Source organism: Ptychodera flava, chromosome 3, assembly GCF_041260155.1.
Source record: "Ptychodera flava strain L36383 chromosome 3, AS_Pfla_20210202, whole genome shotgun sequence".
NCBI lineage: Eukaryota > Metazoa > Hemichordata > Enteropneusta > Ptychoderidae > Ptychodera > Ptychodera flava.
Window position 1 is genome coordinate 6,900,516 of NC_091930.1, and position 24,489 is coordinate 6,925,004.

At 38.3% G+C, this 24,489-nt stretch overlaps 3 protein-coding genes across 4 annotated transcripts; all 3 read right to left on the bottom strand.

Annotated features, from left to right (window-relative positions):
- Positions 1 to 439: 439 nt before the first annotated feature.
- Positions 440 to 11,075, bottom strand: LOC139129468 (protein NLRC3-like). 2 transcript variants are annotated; one of them, XM_070695100.1, is made up of 5 exons: positions 9,246 to 11,075; positions 7,230 to 7,706; positions 6,574 to 6,663; positions 5,169 to 5,726; positions 440 to 4,118 (listed from the first exon to the last, which is right to left on the bottom strand). In XM_070695100.1, exons 2-5 carry the CDS (start codon positions 7,525 to 7,527, stop codon positions 2,986 to 2,988), a joined length of 2,079 nt encoding a protein of 692 aa, XP_070551201.1. In that variant the 5' UTR covers positions 7,528 to 7,706; positions 9,246 to 11,075; the 3' UTR covers positions 440 to 2,985. The 2 variants fall into 2 exon arrangements, with proteins under 2 accessions (XP_070551201.1, XP_070551203.1); XM_070695102.1 differs by having other exon boundaries at positions 7,230 to 11,075.
- A 5,727-nt stretch (positions 11,076 to 16,802) lies between these two features.
- Positions 16,803 to 19,250, bottom strand: LOC139129469 (uncharacterized). The gene is made up of 3 exons (XM_070695103.1): positions 18,536 to 19,250; positions 17,796 to 17,889; positions 16,803 to 17,474 (listed from the first exon to the last, which is right to left on the bottom strand). Exons 1-3 carry the CDS (start codon positions 18,997 to 18,999, stop codon positions 16,821 to 16,823), a joined length of 1,212 nt encoding a protein of 403 aa, XP_070551204.1. The 5' UTR covers positions 19,000 to 19,250; the 3' UTR covers positions 16,803 to 16,820.
- LOC139129470 (BTB/POZ domain-containing protein 17-like) lies at positions 19,250 to 24,382 on the bottom strand. Its single transcript, XM_070695104.1, has 2 exons — positions 20,720 to 24,382; positions 19,250 to 19,713 (listed from the first exon to the last, which is right to left on the bottom strand). The coding sequence occupies exons 1-2, from the start codon at positions 21,446 to 21,448 to the stop codon at positions 19,252 to 19,254; spliced, it is 1,191 nt and encodes a 396-aa protein (XP_070551205.1). The 5' UTR covers positions 21,449 to 24,382; the 3' UTR covers positions 19,250 to 19,251.
- Between the last annotated feature and the right edge of the window lie 107 nt (positions 24,383 to 24,489).

Sequence of the window (24,489 nt, forward strand, 5' to 3'; positions counted from 1 at the left end):
GATTTGGCCATTATAATTCTGTTTAATGTCACCAGATGTCATTTGCTGAATAATATTCATTTAAAGGATGAATAAACCGGAAACTATATGCGGGCTTTCAGCACGCTGCTGGGACAATCTGATTTAATAGCAATGGTCAAATATTATAGTTGCAAGACACACAATGCCAGCAATACTCTATAAACAAAATATTCAAACTATTGTTTACAATTATATTACTTACTCAGTAAACACATTCTTGCAATGTATCTTCATACAAAGACTAATTACTTCGATATTTCAATTTACCCTCTTACCGCGTTGCCGTATACACAATGCCAGCAGTATTTTGATGAACACAATTTTCAAGCCATTGTGTGCGATAGGTTTGCATTTATTTTAAAATACCTCCTACACCCATGTATGTGTCTGTATGAGAGCGAAATGAATACAGATCTCATTGATTACTCAATTATTACATATAATTTTATTTGCAAAACAATAAGCTAATAACAATTCTGAAGTATTTTCATCAGTTAAAAAATTACATGAAAGAAAATCGTTAAAAAAACAACAGCATTTCTATTTAAACTCGAGAAAGTAACATGCAGGCCTGAAGGATTTATTTTTATGTTTTGCTTCTCTAAATTACTGTTATTAATCTCGCATAATTGCACAAAAATACAATTCTAAATTACATTTATCTTATGATCTGAACCTATAAAAATACTATGAAATATACAATATATACTCCCACCTATATATTTTTCTCTTTTGAGAAAACATAAGAAAATGCAAATATGTTAGTCCTAAATGATCTTGACAAAAAGTACAGATATGAATAATAATTGAGATACAAAAAACACTGTAGATTAGTACATGAAACATGGTAAAGTACTTAGCTGTATTGTCTTTGGAGTCTAGTTTACTATTAGGACAATACAGGACAAGTAGTGAATAGAGTTACAGGAGATGTGGTATATAGCAAGTATGATATCCACTTACAGTTAAAAGGATGACGTCACTGACATGTACTACAGAAATAATACCTGTGTTTAAAAAATACAACAAATTGTTGATATTTTCCTTCAAGTAGAAAAATTACGTCATGTAATTAGGCTTTTTTTACCTGATGAAGAACGGCATTGTCTGCTGTTGTCTGTTTCCAGTTATTAACTTTAGATTACGAGAAACCTCAAGGGCAATGTCAAAATGTTTAAAATGTTACATATTCAAGAAGCTATCCCAAAGAGTTCTAAGACTTTCAAATATTTGATCACTTGATTACAAATAAAGTTGTGTACTGAATACAATCAACTGATCTAAATTACAATATTTACAAAGTTAAAATTATATCTTTACCACCATCAGAAAGCTTTGAATTGTTCATATCTACATATCGCCAGCGCTCAAGCAAGAGACATGAAAAAGAGACAGAATCTCAGAAATACAGATGTAAAAATTGATTTAGATGTTTTCTTACATCTTATCAACTCTCGTGCGTAAAATACTTAAGTATACAGAATGTACATCCTCGGTCAAAAAGATAAGGCACATTAATTGACCAACATCTCCATATCATCTTAGTGACACTCAATCACTACAACTCTTAGCTTACTTACTGACGTTGCCGATATAGTTTACCTGTTCACCCAAATTTCCTGTAAAGAGGTCTACAATCACAACCGATAACAATTCCTTCAGGCTAAACCATAGTGGTGTCAGGGTTAAATCTTCCTTGGTTTACAAGTCACTGCTGCTAGAAATGTTTCAGATTTGAAACAAAATGTTTGAAAATATGGCTCTTCTTTCAATGTCAATGTAATATTTAGCGACAACAGTTTGTTGATATCTCCATGTAATGGTACTTGTCCTCGGAGTAACTAAGGAACTGGCTGTCAATAACGAATAGGTTATGCTACACTTTACTTCTCTATGGGGTACTCTACAAATGATGTTTTACAAGAAAAATAAAGGTATATTGACTCACGACACATTTTAAAAGTACAAAAAGTACACCTAAGATAATATCTTAATGTTAAACCTCAGTAAGGTATCATCTAGCTCACTTTTCCGTTTCACACCATTTAGTATGCAATATAAGGAAATATCTTATAAGCATCTGAACGAACAATAAAGTTGTTGGGATAATTATATGACTGCGATTAGGCATAAATTATATTACAAGCTTAATATACACAATGCATGATTACGCCAACATCATGTCACACTGACCACGTAAAAGCTCTAAAATCATGCTGAGCTACATTTAAGACAACTATGTAGAGATCCATATTGACTATTTATTTTTCTCGATAAACAGTGTAAATGAACTCGGCTACGTGGAATTAAATCCTAATTTTGTCCATAACTAAAAACTTATTTAGTAGCGTCAATTATCGCATAAAAATCGTCTCAACGATGTTCAGTTTTCCCTCGATGATTTCTCATGGCAAAGCTTAAGTTGTTTTTCTGTAGCAGGGCGTTAGCCAGACTAGGTAGTCTTTGGAGAAGATGGTTAAAAAGATTGAAAAATACCATGTGTTTTTTGGGACTGGCGTGTTTCAGGATGATGCTCTTCAAGGGAACATGGTTACATTTAAACGTTAATGTCTTTTTTATGCATCTGACTATTCTGTTTCGAAGGTGCTATTAGGTGAAATGCCATCAATGCATGGCTCATGTCAGGATGATAAAGTCCATGGATTTTCATCATGTCTTCACTAACTTTTTTGCATGACTGTCTTCTATGTAACTATGACAAATATCAAGATGAGTAAGTGTACTCATTGACCTTATCATTTTACTCAAAGTCAATGCACTACTGTCTCCTACGTTACTATGACAGTGATTAAGATGACGAAGTATATTTACACAAACAGTCCCCTCGCCTAAACTCACTTGTACCGTTTGTTTTCTCTGTTATTACTATTACAATTACGATGGTCGAGTTTTTACATTGACTTCATCATTTCACTTTAACTCTTTGCAACACTGGCTTCTTTGTTATATAACTAACTCAATATGAAGCAGTTCGTACTCTGACTTCAAAACTTCACGAAGCATCTCTGCACCACATTGTCCTGCGTTATTGTGACTAAAATTAAGATGAGTAAGTTCAGGGATTTTCGTAATCCCTTCACACAATCTCTCTGCACCGCTTCCTCCTATGTTATTATGACTTAAGTCAAGATAAGTAAGTCTAAGCATCACATTCATCTTATCACTTAAACTCTTTGCACCACGGTCCTGTAGCTTATTATTACTTAGATCTAGATGAACAAGTCCACTCACTAACGTTGCCACGTCACTCAAAGTCTCTGCACCGCTGTCACCTATTTTATTATGACTCAGGTCAAGATGAGTAAGTCTCTGCAGTAACCATGCCCTGGCACTAAAACTTGTCGCACCTCTGTCTCCTATGTAATTGTGACTAAGATCAAGATGGTGAAGTCCTATGATATACATAATCCCTTCACTCAAACTCATAGCACCTACGTCTGCAATGCAATTATGACTAAGATCAAGATGACCAAGTCCATCAAGGAACGACAGCCCTTCACACAAACTCTCTGCACCAACATCTCCTATTTCATTATGACTAAGGTCAAGATGAGTAAGTTCATTCATTGACCGCATCAAATCACCCAACATCTCTACACCTCTGTCACCTATGTTATTATGACTAAGATCAAGATAACGAAGTCCATCAAGGAACCACGGCCGTTCACTGAAACTCTCTGTACCACTGTCTCCTATGTTATTATGACTAAGGTTAAGATGGGTAAGTCCACCCATTGACCAAAGTCCTTCACCCAAACTCTTTGCACCACGGTATCCTATTTTATTATGACTAAGATCAAGATGCGAAAGTCTAAGCATAGACCCTGTCACTTCACTCAAACTCTCTACACCTCTGTCTCCTATGTTATTATGACTTAAGTCAAGATGTGCTAGTTCACGAAATGATCCCATCCGTTCACTCAAGTTCTTTGCACCAGCGTCTCCCATGTTCTTTCGACGAAGGTCCAAGAACTTGACGTTGAGAAGATCTAGTCCTTGTATAAAGCCTTCAAAGTCCTCGTCTCCACTACCGACAGCAAGCTTTCTCAGTTCAGTTATTTCAGGAGAGGCCATTTCTTTAAGAAAAATATTGAAGGTGTTATTAATAAAACATTCAATGAGTGTGACGAAAAAAACATTAAATTTAATAACTATTTGCAATTTACAGAATACTAATTCTACTAATGCTTTTAGCTCCGCAGTCAGCGACACAGAGCTTATATGATAGGTTGATGTGTGGCAGCATCCGTCGTCCGATTTTGCCTTTTTTGGTCAAAAAATGTTTCTCAAAAACTGCTTGTCTGATGGCGTTACCTTAATGTGACAAGTTCAAATTGTGATGAAATGTTCAATTGTTAATTTTTCAGCTAATTTTGGGATTTTTGTTCAGGCCATCCTGCAATAAGCCATCAAAGATAAAGCACATTTAAAAAAAAAGTATTAATTAAAAGTAATCTCCGGTTGCTATTCTATATCTACATGTACAGGCTGGGAGTTAGTAAGAGATATAACTAAAGTTAAAATATAAATTTCAATGAATCAGTATCTTTTTGTAAACGAATGATCACATGGAAACTTCCAGCTATGTTCTTGAGGGCAATATTTTGTAAACTTTACTGTAAGTGTAACAGCAGATAAAATAAAGATGGGCAAGGTGTATTATTACCAAATAAGCCATACAGCTTGGACACAAGCTTTGTTAACCAAGCTTGTCTAAGGAAAGGACCAGAACCTTTGCGGGGGTTTAAGCTTAGGGTCAACAAAAGCACATGTTGGCTGAATTTTTTTTATGTATACATCTACTAACTTTGCTGATTACACAGCGGCTAACTTCTCTAGAAAGAATATATAAAATATACTAAATGCAGTTATACTATCTATATTTTATTGAATTTTATGGTTTGCTCAGGCACGTCTTTTATGATATTTTATTCTTCTGTACCAACTTTGCAGAGAGATATCAGCCTATTACTGTCATGGTGCTCCAATGAATAGGGCTTGAGCGCGATATAACAAACACTCACACCTCGTGTTTGTTTGAGCAAATCATAGTACTACGCACCAGGGAGACTTATCGAGGTTCCATTAGCATGGCTGCTGTACTTCTTTTAAAACTCCATACTTACCACGCATGCCCTTTATCAAAGCCTTATACTCTTCTTCGTCTATTTTCAGTGCCATGCTCACAGTGCAGCCAGCCTCTTCAGCCAGTGTTTGTAACTGAGGTGTCACAAAAAATGCAGTCAGAGAGGCATCCACTTTTCCAGCTTCGTATTCCAGCCAGAAAGAACTGAGATTCTGCTCAGAAAGAAAACTCAGCCAAAGGATAAGAGATCCTGTTTTAGCGTTCTCTAGCCTTGCGTTAAATGGCTCCAAAATCTCAGCTAATTGCTTCAACAAATCTAGGTCATTCTTTTCCGCAGTGAAACATTTATAACGTTCATTCATACATTGTCTGATACATTTTAATGCGTCTAATTTCAAACTCTTTTTTTCGCTTTCTATTTCAACTTCAGTAATTTGAGATTCTATTTCTTTTATGGCCAATTCAATCTCTTTCTTTTCCTTTTTCTCTTTCAGTTTTTCCAGGTCGTGCCGCTTAAGGCTTGCTTTGTTTTCCCCTGTGATGGTCTTCTCTTCTCGTCTGGTTTCTTCGATTACACAGGTAACTTCTGCCTTTAGTTCTTTAAGCAGAATAAAGAAAAGTATGCTGAGACAAAAAGTCAATTTGTAACGTAATTGTATTAGTACTGGTGGGGACAAAAGCGTCCAAAGGTAATTTTAAATCCAGTTTTGCAGATTTGTAGCCTGCTAATATAATAGTATAGATAGAAATATTGACATTGTAAATTGAAATCTTATCCCGATTGTAGCCTGTGGTATTCTAATATTATTGCTTTGCGAATAGGTTACATGATCTGTTCTAGACGCTATCTCTTCAAACTTCTTACACGAATCAATGTTATGATGAAGTGTCAAACACGTCATATGCCTAAATAGGGTAATCCATGTTTCTTATTAATGTCTTCACATGGAAGACTTTGCCTTAAAGGTATACTGTCACCTGTTCCAATTTTGCCACAGTTACCATGGAACGAGAAAATCTAACGAATCACAGATTGAAGCGGGTGGCCGCTTTTTTAAAACAGCGCCCTCACAGGGCATTTTGCATACCAAGGAATGCCCTTTTGACCATATATGGGCATATTTAGATTACAGGTGACTGTATACCTTTAAACTTCATCCAACAAGATTTGTGTTGAACTTTATAGGAGATGTAGGTAAAGATTTCATCTACCGTGTAGTTGTGCTGTTGGCTGCATTGTTTTAAAATAACGATAGCCGTGCTGAGGTGTCATTGCCTTGACAACATACGTTGATGTACTCATCTTTGTTAGAACTGTAAAGTCCATTTATTTTAAGTAACGTCTGCATGGAATCTATCCTTACTCTACCTGCCTATTAATTACAAGTACCGATTAGTCTATCGTAAAATAGTTCCAACTAAAATTGGAAGCAGAGTAAACTTACTGTTGCGTCCCTTCTTCAGCAATGTCGACTTGCTAGCAAGCCTTTTTTTCGCCGATCTTACTCCCTCTTTAAATTTTCCGAGTACTGTACCTGGATGCGATAATGATACGGGCTTAGACTAATATAATGCAATGAGAGGCCTATGCTCATCTTCGCAACATAATTCAAATACGAAAAGTTTCTATACAAAGTAACATGTCGGGCAGATTTATAACTAGTCTTTTCCTGTCAAAGGTAACAATGTAACATAAACTTTAAACTGCTGAGCCTCTTATAGAGTCAGTGAAACTATTACCAATCCGTGCTTGATGAAGAGAAGAAGGGTCGTTTAAATAAGAGTTGATTTGTTTGGCGGTAGAAGGGAAGACCACTTATCAAATATTTCTAAGGATTGGATAGTTCTCTGTACTGCATGTACATCCAGTATATTTAGGCAACATTTCATACCCATATTTGAGCAGCATTTGTACAGTCTCTTCATGCACTACACTACTCCAGACATGGTTTCGCTGAATGAGGTGTTAACCACGCATAAGAATATTTATGGATTTTCAGTGATATGGAGAATGATGTATCCCGAACGAGCAATGCTATAACATATAAGAATTTACCTCTCCTCAAAGAAGCAAACGAAGTCAATGACACATACTGCTTACCAGTGTCACGGTTATGCTTTTGCCTAAATTCCACTACTTGTCTCTGCAATTGTGCTTTTCCCATCTTGTTAAACACTTCCTCGAGCAGTTTTAAATTGTTTGCGTCAATGCAACCACGATTCAGTAGGTGAAAGAAGACACTTTCCCCAGTGCAGAGTTGGTCAAAGGCGCTCTGAGATATCTGGTCTCCTAGGAGTAGGTTCTTCATTTCGTTCACATCGCCCTTATTCAATTCCTGTGCTAAGTCATGGAACAGGCTGTTCAGTGGGTTGATAGTATTACTTTGCTCCTTTGCCATGGCGAGGAATTGTTACGATTTACTGATTCGATTTACAATGTCACTGAAGTATAAACCTTACTTTACCATTGATGACAACGCTGTCCCATTGAACTGTCCTCACTGATATGCAGAGGACTCTCTCCACTACAATACCTCTAAAGTACAGCAAGCTCACAAGAACATCACTACTATTCTACCTGAAAGATAAAAGCAACAGTGCTCAATATTGTATTACATTACCAGGGTTTCTATGAGTAGTAGATATTAAAATCAAATGATATCATATGACTTGTATACTGACATGCCTAAACATTCGTGTAACAGCGCTTTCAGAAAATTATGCTGTACTTTCACAAACGTGTTTTGTTGGCTACAAATAAAGTCTGACAAATTAACCAATAAACACGGAAATTCGAACTCGTCTAATCAAAATGAAAGATGTAATCCTGGCAAAACCGACAATTGATCAGGGCACATGATCTCTTGCCTAGAAGATGATGATAGTGATATCGATGTCAACTAGCCTTGCGTACCTGGATTAAAGGTCAGTCAGACTTCGCACAGAACAAGGGATCACAAAAAAGACTTCATCATCTTACTTAATAAGTATACATCATCATTATCACACTGAAAGATTACTATTTAATACTTGCATGTTACATTGCATTTGTAGCAGTAAATGTATAATGCGACAATAATTGGAAATTTTCATACATACTATGTGTGATGATAAATATTAGTACGTATTTTATTCGTATTAAATTTTATTAACGAAATTGCAAGATTGTCATGATATCAATCCTCTGAGATTGTAAGAAGAAAGAAATGATCACGGTTTGATTTGTTTTATTGAAAGTTTTGATTTTTCGAGCAAATTATTTCTAGAAGCTGAAGTTTGTACTTTTGACAGCCAAACAAGAAGTGTACAATCGTTGTCTACACTATGCTCACAATGAGTACAGTGTTAACACACCGGGTCATTTTGCTAGGTCGTGGCTACTTATGAAAACTTTGTCCATAATTTGCCCCTATCATGTTTCTACCGCATTTGGTATGATTGTAAACTAATCTGTTTACTTTGTCTTAGTGTACGTTAATTCTGTTATGATCAGTCACCTTCAGGAGACATCTTGTCGAAACTCACTTCACCTGGCTACACTGAATAATGTAAAGATAAAACAACGTGCAAATAAAACCCGATAATAAAAAAGGGTCACTGAAGGCAGATAAGTATTCCACAGTTTCGGTTTCGCTACCTCAAAAAATGTGACAGTTCATGTCATGTCGTTCAGTGAGAGAATTCTTGACAGCGGTTAATATCTAGATCATGTTCTTTGGGTCATTTTGTCTGAATTAAGCAGTTGAAAAATACCCGCCTATTTACAAAACAAGCGCACTTGAGATTTAATGAACATTGTGTTGTCGGACCCCAGGACCGGATTTCCTGATTGCTACTCTCAACACGACATCCGAAATAAGACACAAAATAAACCTCAAAACCTCGTCTTTGTTACGCACGGAGACTCTAAATACGTGGTTAACATATTAAGACTGCCGTTAAGAATTCGAAGTTGGTCAAATTTCGGCTCAAAAGTTAAAAAGATACTGCATGTTCGGGAGATTGCCTAGGTGCAACTCGGTTGAAGTTTGCATAATGAGTGTCCTTTCTCTATAATACTGTACCATATCGAATACTCTGTGGGCGTTAACTATGCGTACATGTTGCTGATACTTACTCTGTCGTGACGTCCGTGACACGTTGCTGCGCCGAAATTCCTATATACGGTCAGAATAAAATCAGTGCGCATACAGATGAGTTTTCGAAAGCAATATATGATTTCAAACTAATTTGAATTCGAGAACTTTATGCGGAAATGCAGTGGCGTCTAATTTTACAGACCGCCATTTGTCGCAAGAGCCCCTGGGTACATCATACTGTTGGCTACGATTAGCTTCGCATGTGTTTTTATTTCAAAACATATCCGCAAACGGTCTGCTTTTGCTTCGATTAATTATTCGCGTCAATGTATTTATTTTTATTAATCTTCATTCATTATGGTCAAATTATTTGAACGACATTAATCATCTGCACTAATTGTTGTGTGAAGGTTAAAGCTTGGTAGGTCATTTGTTTTGTCCCCGCGTTAACCCGTCGACTTCAGTCACGTGACCGTTTCCGCGACCTGTTTGGGGACCTTGTCAAGTATGCCTACACAGAAGTACCCAGCGGGCTGTAACATTATTTTTAGGGATGGCAGACAGTTGTGAGGGGCTGAATACGCGTGATAATGGAAGGGTGAGACTAGCATTAGTGCGCTTGTGGAAACAGTAGTTGTTCAATGGTATATCTCTTTTTGGAGGATTGAAAAAAGGTCATAGGAGAGTTTGTTACTTTCCAATTACTGCAAGAATACCACTATCGAAGGCAAAGTGACCAGTGACCACCTATTGAAAAATTTGGCAAATTTATTTCTGAAGATGTGAAAGACATTTTCACTCAATGCAAATTTTATTGTCTTGTAATGCCTTTTGCTGATTGGCAGCCCACCTCACACGTTCTGCAACAACCTTTTTAGTCGAGCAGAACCCCTTTTTGCCAGGAATAATACCTATTCGTTTTGGCACCTTTCTTTACACATTCTATTAGGCAGAAGCACTTGTTAGTGTACCGGTAGTCGAGCTTAGTTGAGTAATTCCACAGTACATAGTTAAACTTAGGCAAACGCATCTGAACAATGTGCATGAACACAAGAAAGTTCTAACGACTTGAAATAACACGTTCCAATATAAGATTTATTGAATTAGTACGTTGTTGAACTTAGTTAAGAATGTTCAGAAGACAGAACATATGACTTATTGAACAGGCAAATTGTCTAACAGCTATATTCCCTATAGTCCCTCACACCTTTCGGGCACCCCTAAATATAATAGTAGGTACTCCCTTGGCAATATACTTTACAAGGTCCCATGTTTGATCAATATGCACAAGGCAAACAAACGCTGCATAGTAATATAAGTGACTTGTATACATTATCTTTTACTCCGTCGTAAGGTCATGCTAGGCCATATCCAGCCACTTGTTTGTCCGGTCCGATAATTGAACCTCCTGTCACCTAGGATACCATGTATCCAGCCAGGTCTGCAGCTGTATATTAGTGATGGCATATATAGAAGGATGGTCAGTGTATGGAGTTCTATCTTCGAAAACAACAACGATTTTTTCATAAATCTTCCCCTGAGGCTCTCCTACCAAAATGGATATGTTTATCGCTACTCCTTTACCTCTTATCAACACTATGATAAAACACCCTGCGCTACTACAAAAGTACTATTGTGTAAAAAAAGCACCCCGGCCAGCCTCGATATGAATTCGGTGGACAAATCTTCACTAACTGCACACTTATACATAGTAACCCTAGCAACATTCAGTGCACATTCAAAGGCGTGTAAGTGGAGTATGACTACGATCGACAGCTTGTGGGCGTAAAAACACCTCATTTAATATTTACTGTCCCTGGCAGTTTGCTATTGAGGAGCTCATTGCTAATTCATAAGGTTATGTTAGCGAAGGCTAATCAAAAGGTTTGATTTCCTTGCGCAAGTATTTGCAACACCTGCAATATTCCCTATGTATCTGTATTTGTATTGTATTTTAGCAATAGCCATTTTCTCCCCTTTGTTCATCATGATGTAAGTCATTTCTGCTACCATCTTAAGTAGCTTTCAGTCTTAGTATCTGAGTTATCAAAGGCTGTTCGTGGAAAGGGATATCTCCTCACTTCTCTCTATGCCAACGTTGTACTGTATATTTAACAAACCTTCGGAGTTGGTTTGCCGTCGACTTTAATATCAAGACGGAGACTGATATTAATTGAAAAGTTGACTGTCAAATTGTACAGTGTAACTCATTTAGGGTTTCTCTTATCCGGGGATTTCTCGAGTAGTTTTGTCAGCCACTGTATTTGAAATGGGCTATAGGCTTTGAAATGGGCTGTAGGCTTTGAAATATCCACTACCTTTTTACCACGATCGGAACATACATTATATTTCATCATATATTTTATAACTTCACATTTGCCTCCTTATATGAATATCACAATTTGGTGGCTAGTTCTACACACATGCAATGTCGCCAGGTATGGCACAATTGTGACGCAGTAAGCATGTACACTCATTATTGCCCTGCCTTTGTCATTCAAGGTACAAGTGCCAGTTGCTTTATTTTGGTTTGGACACATGCAACTAATTGACGAAGTCACGTGGTCTCTTTGATCTGGGACTTGTGGCTAACGTCAGCATGGCAATTCGTAATGCTTTGCAGTGCATCCTTTTGACGCCTAAAAGGTGTGTACCCGTACTCGGATCGTACAAACACTTACCAACTGTAATAAACCACAATGCAGTGTATGTCCGGTCTAAGGACACGCATAATTAAGCGTGTGCTTGTTGACAGAACAGTGACAGAACGGCCTTTCAAACTTAAACAAAAATGTCAAATCTAGTCAAAATCTCGTGGTATACCCGTTGCTGAGATGATTTATTGCCGTCTTATCATAATATTACATTGAAATTCTAGCGCCAAAGGGATTTTTCACAAGCTGAGAGCTCGCCGGTGCATGCCTGTTCCAAAAGTGCTATGTTGCGAATATAGCCCTATTATTTTCATATCTCCATTCATCAGATCGCAGTATTTGCGTCAACAATAAACTGGTATGATCTAATAATGTACAAACAGATCTTGTTCTGTACCATACCACGCAGCTGAAATTTCCGTGTGAGAATTAGGTCAAGATGACACCGAAGAAAGGTCATAGAAATACATAGCGTAGGTATACCTCGGGCGAGGAAACGAGAACACGACATATGACCTCAACTGTAGGCCGGGTTACGTATAACATGTGTACTCACCTGGAACCGTGGTGATATTGCAGGCAAATAATTAATGGTGAGGTGTCTGGCTAGACCCACTTATCTATGGGTTAGCCTCAAAATATCACAAGGGTCGTAAATACAGCTCTGTAAGGGATGTAATAGTCATGTTATAAATTGTATTTAGAATGAGAGAGGCTTGGGCGATAACAGTTATATCTTTGCTAAGTCAACGCATCGATGTGGGTGTCACGTCTGGGCAAGTAGTCATGACAAAAGAAGCACATGAGGAAGAAAGTTACGAGACAGTTACGAGGGAGCCACTGGTCATCCAATGCTATGGGTCTCTCGCCTATTTCATGCAAAAGAATTTGCAACTCAACATTCTATGTGTGCTTCTTGTTTACACAACGGTTGACATTTATTACCTGTGATAAAACATTGTGTACTCTTTATGTTGACGTGTATTTCTCCATGTAAGCAAGAAATGCATGGCCTTTCAAGCCAGGAATCGGCACATAAAATGACTCAATTTATGTATTAATTAAAAAATTAATTAAAATATATGAACAAGTTCAAAGTATGTAATACAAGTATGTATGTATGTATGTATGTATGTATGTATATGTATGTATGTACACTTGTATTATTTCACATTCAGTATTGTCACCTTAATTGCATTATTATTTAACACAGCAGATTACATGGTTTGATATCATGGATAGATTCTGCATCACTACATGACTAAATCTTAAGGTTAATAAAGTCGATATATTCTTTTTAATCCTAGTTTTACGTCAAGTGTTCTTTCTCGAGATGAAATCCCAAAGGCGTTAGCAATATTGATATTCTATTACTTTACTTTTTTCTCAGAAGCTGGATTATGTAGAATTCGTCAACTATCATATCTACTGTTCAAAGACTTGCATTGCAACACAAATTGTATCATTAGCCCTCAGGCTGACAACTTCGTCTTTGCCAACAGGTGGAACTACTTCTCCTTGCTGTGCAATGTCCGTTGAACCGCTGAAACTTTGCTCTTCAATACAGAAAAGTGTTTTTCTTTGAACTAATCTTTATAGTCTACTCGATTTTATGGATAGTGTGACAGTGAAAATATCAACGTGCTCACGGAACGTCCTTTCATTTTATCCACGAGGTTTGAATACAGTGCCATTCTTTTCTACAAAGAGAGGCATGTGTATAGTTTCAGGCACATGTGATTCCTCGATTGAATTTTGGTTAGCTTCACTTTTTTCTAAATATTGAGGCGCATCCAGAGATTTCATCATTGTCACCACTACTTTAATTACATCAACTACTGATAATAGCATCCTCCTCCCCTCCTCCTCCTCATCATCATCATCAACGAACTTTTTGACATCTCCCTCTTCGTCTACTCTGACGTCATCTATCTAGGAGGAGACACTGCCATTGTCCTTCTCATCACTGATCCTCTGACTTTGTCCGTTTGATGTCCTTTGAACCCCTTGCAGTTATCTATTTTACGTTTTCGTCGTTCTTTCCCGGCATGTCATCCCCTTGGTGCATTTCCTCTACAAGGAAATTTATTCCACTGTCATTGTCATCACCACCACAGCCACCACCGCCGCCACCACCACCACCACCATCATCATTAATAACTTCATCACTAACGCCGAAATCATCTTTGCTTGCTGAAGGACCGGACCTCTAGAAGAGTTGTCATCTAATACAGACAGATCCCCTTCTCTATGTAACTTTGTGATTGTGGTAGGCCTGGTGTCGATTACGTGATGATGGGACCGTCGATCTAGTCCTTATCTGTGATAACACTCGATGGCTTACTTTCGTCCTTTAGACCACCATCCTCGCCCGGGGAAGACTCACTGACTGCTTCGGTGTCTGGACTTGTAAAATCGTCCTTTTTCTCATCGTGCAATGGCTTGTTTACCGGAACGTGAGTTACGTGAGAACCATCCTTTGATAGGTCATTTCCTCTTTTGTTATCATCACCACCAGCACCACCACCATCATCGTCGTCGTTGTCGTAATCGTCGTCGTCGCCCTCGTCTGCTGTAAATATATCCGACGGGGAGGCATCACCGGTATCTTCCAATTCTCTGTTTTCATTGATATGTCTGTCTTCCTCGGCAGGCTTTTCCAGGCTTTCTTTATCTTCCTTGACCTCCGTGCTGCTTCCACCATTAACATGAACATGGTCATCGCCAGTCGCAGTGCCGTCTTCGCCTTCTGTCACATCCACTGATGATACAGGTGATGGCTCTCTTTCTGTTTCATGATGGCTGGTTACGCTATCGCCCCCACTGCCTTCTCCTCCCCCTTCACAAGTTTCCAGACTGGTGACGTTTACAAGACTTCCATCTACTTCTATTGTTTCCTGGAAGATGGAGACATTGACAAGGGATTCATCATCGCTTCTAAAATACATGGATATATAACTGTCTCGCACATCTGTGTAGACTAAAATTTCATGACGCAAAGGCGTATCTCTTTGCTCTCGTTCCATCAGCCTGTTTGTCAACCCGTTTGCAATATATGATAATCCATTACCAGATATGAACTGAATATGCTCACGTGTTTTACAACAGGTTCATTAATAGTAGTACGCTTCACAGAACAATAAGATATATGTTATCACTAAATGAAGCAGGTTTTTTTCAACATCGCACAGTACTCTCAGATTTTAATCACTAATTACAAAACTTTATTTAATATGCAAATGAGCTGTTAATTAACTTGACACTGCTCAATGCTTCATGGGACAATTAGATATCCATCAGATTAACATTTGTAGCACGTTTTATATAATTTAATGCAGTAATTTTAAATTAATGTCACTAATTACAAAGTTCATTAAATATGCAAATAATCCCTATATTAACTTGACACTGTTCAATGATTCATAGCAAAATTAAATATTTATCAAATCAATATCTGTAGCACGTTTCACAAAATTTGGTGCCGTAATTTCAGAGCTGTATACCTAATTACAAGGTTTATTAAATATGCAAATGAACCCTTCATTAACTTTACACTACTAAATGCTTTGCAACACAGTTAGATATCTGTCAGATCAGTATATGCAGCAGTTTTCATCACATTTGATGCAGTTATTTCGGAGTTACATGACTAATTATAAAACTTCATGAAATATGCAAATGAGCTAATTATTAACCTGACACTGTTCAATGCTTCTCAGTACAATTGGATATTTATCAGATCAACATCTGTAGCAAGTTTCATCAAATTTAACGCTGTAATTTTGGAGTAATATCACTAATTACAAAGTTCATTAAATATGCAAATAAACCCTTAATTAACTTCACACAAGTAAATGCTCTACACCACATTTAGATATCTGTCAGATCAGTATCTGCAACAGATTTCATCACATTTGGTGCAGTTATTTTGGAGTTATATCACTAATTACAAAACTTCATAAAATATGCAAATGACCTATTTGTTAACTTGACACTGCCAAATGCTTCTCAGTACAATTAGATATTTATCAAAACAATATCTGTACCCAATTTCAAAGACTTGGGTGCCGTAATTTCAGAATTATATATCTAATTACAAAGTTCATTAAATATGCAAATAAACCCTTAATTAATTTCACACTACTTAATGCTTTACACTACAGTTAGATATCAGTCGGATCAGTATCTGCAGCAGATTTCATCACATTTGGTGAAGTTATATCGGAGTTATATGACTAATTACAAAACTTCATAAAATATGCAAATGACCTATTTATTAACTTGACACTGCCCAATGCTTCTAAGTATAATTAGATATATATCAGATCAATATTTGTTGCAAGTATCATCAAGTTTGGTGCAGGAATTTCAGAGTTATCTCACTAATAACAAAAGTTCATTAAATATGCAAATGAGAAGGTAATTGACATGACACTCACAGCATCATCATAATGTTCTGAGATTGTCATCTGTGAAAAGTTTCATGAAATTTTGTGCAGTATTTCTTGATATATGTCTACACTGTCATTACCGTCTCCATAGGGAAACCATTGTACGGAAAAAAACGATATTGCATAACTTCATTAATATGCAAGCCACACTAACCAAAATCTAATCAGTTCTTGCAAGTAGCACATGGTACCTGTGTACCAAATCTGACTTGAATCCGTTCAGGCGTTTTTGAGTTATCGTGTAAACAGACAGACAGACACACACACACACACACACACTAACACACACACACACACACACACACGGACAGACAGACAGACATCGCTATGACAATAGCCCACGTGTTTACACACGTGAGCTAAAAATGGTGCTTGCTTATAGGCACAGACGCGGAAGAAATTATATAATCGATATTTTGCTCTGTGTAACGAACACTCTAGTGTACAGATAGCTAGAGAGGACAAAATGTTCGGCACACATGTTATGGGAAAAATAAGCAACCACATTTTAGCAAGTACGACATACCTTGTCCTTATCTGTGATAACACTCGATAGGTGACTTTCGCCCTTTTGACTACCATCCTCGCCCGTGGAAGACTCACTGACTACTTTGGTATCTGGACTTTGGAAATTGTTGTTTTTCTCATCGTGCAATCCTTTGTTTACCGGAACTTGAGACACGTGAGAACCATCCTTGTGTTGGATATTTCCGCTTTTGTTATCATCATCACCAGCAGCACCAGCAACACCTACACGATCATCATCATCTTCGTCATCATCATCATCATCATCATCATCGTCGTCGTCGCCCTCGTCGTCGATATTTTTCCCCTTGTCTGCTGTAAGTTCACACGGCGGCAAGACATCACCACTACATTTCATACTTCCGTTTTCATTGATATGTCTGTCTTCCTCGGCAGGCTTTTCCAGGCTTTCTTCATCTTCCTTAACCTCCGTGCTGTTTCCACCATTAACATGAACATCGTCATCGCCAGTCGCAGTGCCGTCTTCGCCTTCTGTCGCATCCACTGATGATCCAGGTGATGGCGCTCTTTCTGTTTCATGATGGCTGGTTCCCTCACTATCATCTTTTCCGCCATCACAAGATTCCACTCTGATGGCGTTGTTTACGTGACGGCCTTCATCTACAACGATTGTTTCCTGGAAGATGGAGAAATTGACAAGGGATTCATCATCTCTTCTAAAATACATGATAATATTACTATCTCGCACATCTGTATACACTGTACTTAAATTCATAACGCAAACTTTTAAGGCGTATCTCTTTGCTCTCGTTCCATCTGTCTTTTTGCTACTTGTTTGTAATACTACTATCTTATAGAATGCAGTCGAGGAAGAAATTATAGAATAGATCTCTCGCACTGTATAAACATCACTCCAGCGTATAGAGTTGACAAAATATTCTGCACACATGCTATGGGAGAAAAAGTAAGCAACTGCATTTGAGCAAATCCAACATACCTTGTCAGGATCTATCTTCCACGATCCGTCGACAAAATACTTGTACTGATGTTCTCCGGGTTGCAGCACAGTTGTTAGAGTGAAACACCCAGACCTGCAATAATAATATCTATATCGATTGATTGATATATGGATTGATAAACTGATTGATGGACGGATGGATTTGAACGTTTTCACTGCCAAAACTGAACAGAGTTCAACATACAGCATTACAATTTGAAAGACAATCAATAATAAGACACTGCTAAATAATATATTTAGTTTATACTTCAGAATCTTAGAATGAAACATATTATAATAATACCGTGATTAAACTTGGATTTTGCCTCGTCCTCATTCTGGTGAAAGGTTGATGTCATTTCAGCATGACGTCTACGAGTAGAGAAACAGGACACGCTTTCATGGCCCCGGGGCAGAGAACAAGCGCCTTTGTAATTGAGTCACTTTCTTTTCTTTGGTATGTTAATGAAGCAAGAGATTGTGTTTCAAAGGAAATGGAGATAAACCATTATTACAGAGGGCTTGTCACAGAGGGCTTTTAATATTACTGAAATGAGAAAAGCTTCCTCTAGATGTGTTGTTTTGTAATAAATTTTAGTGTTAATCTTGTAATCTTTGAGGATTATGATAACCTGTATTACATAAAACCTCTGATAAATTTTCAGACTTGCACGTCGATATTGGTTTCAAGCTACGAGAGCGCAATGTTAGACTTTATGAAAATATTTTAGAGCGCTTACTGTTCATCATGTGTCATCGGAACCTGTTCCCATCCAGTGAACGTTCCCGCCATACATACATCTGTGCCGCCGCGATGCCATACAAAGCGGGTGGTGATGCTAGAGTTTCTGGGGTCTCCCATGCTGACCTCCGCTTCTGTGTCTGAAATATGTGTATTGTCTCCGTGTACATCTTCATATTGGCCTTGATTCTGATCGCTGCAAATGTCAGGTTCTGCCGTCTGTGTCAATCTTTCTGACCCTCCTCCGTGCGCGTCTTTCCTTGGGAGATCTTCGCTGGTATCTCCACAGCTATCGTCGACTCCGGTATTTCCAGTGACTTGCTCAACTGTGGCTGGTGCGTGTTTTTCGGGTACATCGACAGTATTTGTGTCATCTTCTGTGGTTCTAATTGACTCGTGCTCAGTCTTTCGAAAACCCGTGGCCGAAACCTGCCCTTGAGTCTCGGTATTTTTTCCACACATATCTTGAGGCGTTTCCTCGTCATGACGATTGAATCCGCTGTCATATTCATCGCCCTCATTGTCATTAACCTCGATATCAGAGTCATTTTCGTTGTCTCCCTCTTCGGTCTGGGAAGAAAATCGTTCCTGCTCGATACCAAAAACAGTTTTGTGCGCGGCGTCACTCAGTTGCTCCTTGCGTTCTGAGGCTGTTTCAGTGTCATCTGTTTGGGCGTGCGTATCACGTTTACTCAGTGCTGGAGCAGTTGGGTCTTAGCCCGTCTGCGTTTCACAGTCTCTACTTTTAATGGTGATCGTTGTCACTTTGTCAGTTTGCGAACCAAACTCAGCCACATCGGCCTGCGCGGCAGGGTCGGTTTGCAACCCAATGTGGGCCGTGGTTGTTTGTTTGCTGGTTGTTTGACCGGGATGGCCGTCAAACATGCAATCGGTTTGCGAACCAGTTTCCACCATTTCTACCTCCACAGTTGACCTCGATAGTAGTCCTCCATCGTCGACCTCGATATTCGAGTCATCTTCATCACTACGTCCAGCGTGTTGATGTTCTTCTGCTTGTATTTGGTCCTGGTTTACATCAATGCTTTGGGAGTAACACCTAGGTGTATATCTCACTCCATCGAATGTACTTCGTTCATTGGAGAAGTGATACTGATAGGCTTCCACTAAGTACATATTGAATAATTCCTGAAACTGGTGATACAGTGTGCAGCTCATCTGTTAGAAGCAAGAAACGTTCATAAAACATTAACTGTTAGTTGAGTAAAGTAAAAAGAAGAGCATTATGCCACTGTCATTTTCCTTGACAAATCTAATAATGTGAATTGCACGAGTATGTGCAGTTATTGGCATTGGTTGCACATAATGTAAATATGATGTCTGTAAATATGATGTCAATAATCAGAAATATTAAGTGAAAGGATACATTTACATGGAAATTCTGAAGTGTTGTTAATATTTCATATCGGCAAGGAAAGCACTGTCAATTGTTAGAAATATTTGAATATATACGTGTACATATTCTGTTTTTTAACTTTAATGCAATCGACATTTAATACGTATATCAACATACATAGATACATGGATACATAGATACATGGATACATAGATACATACAGATACACATCTACATACTATTACATACATACATACATACATACATAGATACATACATACATAGATACATAAATAGATACATAAATAGATACTACATACACACATACATAGATACATAGATAGATAGATAGATACATAGATACATAGATACATAGATACATAGATACAGCGTGCACAAAGCTGTTTTTAACTCAAGAAAGTGTTTGAATGTAGGTTTTTAAATTTGGTCCAGATAATAGCAAATGTTTAACTAACTAGTAGCATTTTAAATCTAAAATACTCCACGTCCCTATTGAACCCTCTTTTCGCTTTAATTTCCTAGTACGATTCTAACCATTTTCTGGAAGTTGGTGACGAAATAATAGTAAAAGAAAATGAAAGTAAAATACTGTGTTCTACGAAACGCAAATGTGCTTTTGCGAAAACTGACCATTTTCTGTGTGTTGCTGAAAATCGCACGTCACAGCTCGACGAATGATGTTTTAAGCCAAGTCATTATCGGAATCATTCACTCAACGTCAAGAAGGAAACCTCAACATTTCCAGTTGAATATTCCAAAGAACTTAATTGTATTTGTGCAAGAGAAGACATTACTAGTTCCACCTACCTGAATCTCTGCAAGTTCACCAGGTGTCATCAATGGGAAACGGACAAAGTCGATGCACTGCGGGAATTTCTCGACCTCCCTAGGGTTGGAGACGAACCATTTCTCCACTGCACGGTAGAAGCTGTACTCGCTCTCCACCCTCACGTCCGGCGACTCTGCAAGTTTCTGCACGTCATCAAGCTCGAGTTTAAGAAATTCATCAGTCTGCGCCAGATCGTCGAAGTTGGCCTCGAACCGGTCAAAAATCCTGGACCGGATCCACAGCAGCGCGCCGTCCTGAGATCGCACCAGGTCGTGCAGATACCAATTGACGCACGTTGCGATGCCGAGATGCTCGTCAGCGAGGCAGCCTTCGGCGAACTGTCGGCTCTCGTCACGCAGCAGCTCGACTTCGAAATCTTCCGACAGGGCCAGGACTGGCAGGATATTCGCGACGGTCAGCGAAATCTCCCCCGTGTAAAAATAGTGCAAGAAATCACCGAAATTTTCCGAGCACTCTGGGTGCAGATCAGCCTTGGCGACAAAATGGAAGAAATCGTCCCCTTCTTCGGCAGTTTCGGGGTTGAAGAGCTGTTTGAATTTTTCGCTGTTCTGGCTGAGAACAAATTTATGGAGGCGTAGTTCGGTATCACCAATGACCACGCACAGGTCACTCCAGGTAGGCCGATTCAGCAGATCAGTTATTGCCTGCGTTAAGATGTGAGGATGAGACACTCTGCTTTCCATCATTTTTCGCGGGGTAAAAGCGCTGGCCGCAGACAGACGAACAACCCTGGACAGATTGAATCAAGAGTTCTGGCCACAACTTCTTTACTTGTTGCACTAGAAAGGGGAACAATTACACGACGCCTCCCGTATTCATCGCGTCGTTCCGCTACGACAGCGTCCGCTCCCGTCACGTGAACATTGTCACCCAATCGACGTACAAACACGAGCACAAGCGCAAACTCGTATAAGACGGCCCCTGGTTATCGCAATAGAAATGCAAATACAGTAGTTTCAACACGAACAGGTTCAATGATCGCCATAGGATTCTAGGAATTAGCGGCAAAATAAAACGAAAACCTGGTACCATTACCATGTAATGGATAACATATTACTTCATATGCTGCCGTGTGACTGCAAACAAAACAAGCGATGTGTGACCGTTTCCTATTCAGTAACTTACCATGCAATGGCGCCCGTAAAGTTGCATTATGTTCACGCTGTGGAGTCTCTTTCACTTTGACATGTGCGTGTACGTGCAAGGCGCGTATTTTAACCCATTGAGTGCTGCAATTTTTCCCACCAAAACTTTAGTGCAACATTTTATAAAAATTTCATGAATTTTTCTGTATTTTTTTTGATAATTTTGGACCAAATGGAATCACATTTCCTTGGCTACAGTTCTTTATCAAACTTTTGGCAAACATCTGGAAAAAAATTGACTGAGATATATTTTATAAAGGTGACATAAATTGATTCAGAATTTGGCGCTCAAAGGGTTAATACCAATACCAATGCAGCAAAGTTATCAACATATTTTGACTCCATCGTATACCAGATTGCTCCGTTGAATATTGAAACAATTGCAACGAGAAGCAAATTAGCCACTTCAAAGTCAGTGCTTGGGGTCAGCACCGTGGAGGTTCTTCGACTGGTATTCGACGCCTTTCCCACCTAGTTTTACAGTTCTTGAATCAATTATGATTCATAATGAAACCTGCACCCTACCTTCAAATTAATTAATTAATTAATCAAATAATTAACAAAATTAACTAATAAATTAATTAGTCTGCCAATGTTTGTCCTTTCTTTGTCTCGGTCGATCAGATACACACACACTCTCTCTCTCTCTCTCTCTCTCTCTCTCTCTCTCTCTCTCTCTCTCTCTCTCTCTCTCTCTCTCTCATTGGCCCAGTCGAGCATACAAAAACACATCGGAGGTGAAGCGTTGTTTTAAAGGCAGCATATCAGTTTTTATTGCATTATTTGCATAAAGGTAGATGCGAGTAGCTCTCTGAGGCTGACCATCTGTACATCCAACAAGATACCAACGAATGAAATATGTTACATATTCCAACACAGTATGTGCACAGATAAAACCTTTCGAATATTAACCACTTTTATCAGTTATTGACTCCGATCCCGGAATCAGAGGAATCAGCAGATTACGTGACCTTTTCTTGACCCTACCGGGCGCGGCGGTCTGGTGTATTTGCTGCAAACCGTGCATTTATTACAATGTGACATTTCGTTCAAAAGTAGGTCATAGAGGCAATTCAGCATTTAATTCATGATGCTATGATAAGGCGTTAAGAAGTATTCAACCAAACTGGCACGGTTCATGCCAGCGAAAAGCACATTCGTCCAGCTTCAAGTTCAACTGAAGTCCTGCCGGCAATGCAAAGGTCACAGGATGGTCATTCTTTGGTTCAAACAGCTGGGTATTTCTCACATATAAACTGATACGAATAGAATGTTTATATTTGATATCTAAAGCAGGAGCAATTACATCTAGGGTATAATGATCTACTACCTGTTATTGGGATAACCTGTTGGTTCGAGATTAAATAAAAAAAAAAAATAAATATAATTCCAGGCAAGGACTCCTGTTGTCATGTTGATGTCGCTAATGCCTCTCATCGTCATCATATGAAGCGCGTATCGTATGTTGTTTAAGGTAGTATGTACCTTGAAAGTGAAATACTTAAATTTTGCTCAAACTTTCTTCAATAAAATGTTCAACTATTCCCATCAAGATTGAAAAAATCACGGATCATCGTTCAAAATTGAAAGCAAAGAAACATAGTACCAGACGTTTACTGATATTTGAAATTCAAAATGGCCGCCATCCCTGTGTTAACTCTACATTTGTCGATATTCGGAAAACTAAGATGGTAAATTTTATTTTGACTCCATGGGCTTTAAATGAAATCCCACGAGTGGAAGATCAGAAAAGTACTGATTGATCAAAGTTAGAGCCTGAACATGTGTCCCCGAGGCACATTCTACCGTAAATGTGCAGTGCATCATATGATGCGTAGAGGCTGTGTCACGGTCGATACAGAGTTCTAACCAAAGCAGTCATGCCTCAGACAAAGTTGTGTTTCTTAATACATTTTACAAAATGTACCTCCATTATAATATCGATATAAAAAACGCATAACGTTGACAGGCGAGTTAATCTGTTTTGGCACATTTTAAACTATGGGTAATTAAATGGATCGTCCTCGCCCATTTCAACACAAGAACGAGATAACGCTGATAAAAATTAAGCTTTGCTACAGGATGCTCAAGTCATTATCACGTGGTTTCCTTAAGGAGGTAGGGAGGGACCTTTTCAACCCCCCATGTTCAATGTTATTATAAAGGTCGAAACAAATACGCATGCAAACAGGAAACGCAGGCAACTCGCCAATCAGCGACGACTTCCTTGAAATGATTTAAAAATGTACCGGGAATGCCCGCAGAATCATAATTACGAAAGCTTGCAACATCACACAATATCTTTTGCCTCAGAGTTTTTCTTTTAATGTTTTAGGCCTTGTTTTTAAACTACATTGGCATACTCTGTTACAAAAGTTTGAGTCTACGAAAGAGAATAAAATGTTTCGTAAAATCAATGTATTAAGAAAATGTTAAACTAAAAACGGGACTTGCTTGAAAGCAAAAGCCAAAAAAGTAACTTAAATTATATATATATATATATATATATATATATATATATATATATATATATATATATATATATATATATATATAATATATATATAGCCAAAAAAGTAACT

What these genes read in the sequence shown, in the direction of transcription:
- LOC139129468 (XM_070695100.1), bottom strand. Translation starts at nt 7,527, where the DNA reads ATGGCAAAGGAGCAAAGTAATACTATCAACCCACTGAACAGCCTGTTC. An exon ending in AAAGCATAACCGTGACACTG is followed by an intron (nt 6,664 to 7,229) that starts GTAAGCAGTATG and finishes TATCGCATCCAG; the next exon opens with GTACAGTACTCGGAAAATTT. An exon ending in GCTGAAGAAGGGACGCAACA is followed by an intron (nt 5,727 to 6,573) that starts GTAAGTTTACTC and finishes TTCTGCTTAAAG; the next exon opens with AACTAAAGGCAGAAGTTACC.
- LOC139129469 (XM_070695103.1), bottom strand. Translation starts at nt 18,999, where the DNA reads ATGTGTGGAAAAAATACCGAGACTCAAGGGCAGGTTTCGGCCACGGGT. An exon ending in CCGATGACACATGATGAACA is followed by an intron (nt 17,890 to 18,535) that starts GTAAGCGCTCTA and finishes TTATTATTGCAG; the next exon opens with GTCTGGGTGTTTCACTCTAA. An exon ending in GGAAGATAGATCCTGACAAG is followed by an intron (nt 17,475 to 17,795) that starts GTATGTTGGATT and finishes TCCATCTTCCAG; the next exon opens with GAAACAATCGTTGTAGATGA.
- LOC139129470 (XM_070695104.1), bottom strand. Translation starts at nt 21,448, where the DNA reads ATGATGGAAAGCAGAGTGTCTCATCCTCACATCTTAACGCAGGCAATA. An exon ending in GTGAACTTGCAGAGATTCAG is followed by an intron (nt 19,714 to 20,719) that starts GTAGGTGGAACT and finishes TGCTTCTAACAG; the next exon opens with ATGAGCTGCACACTGTATCA.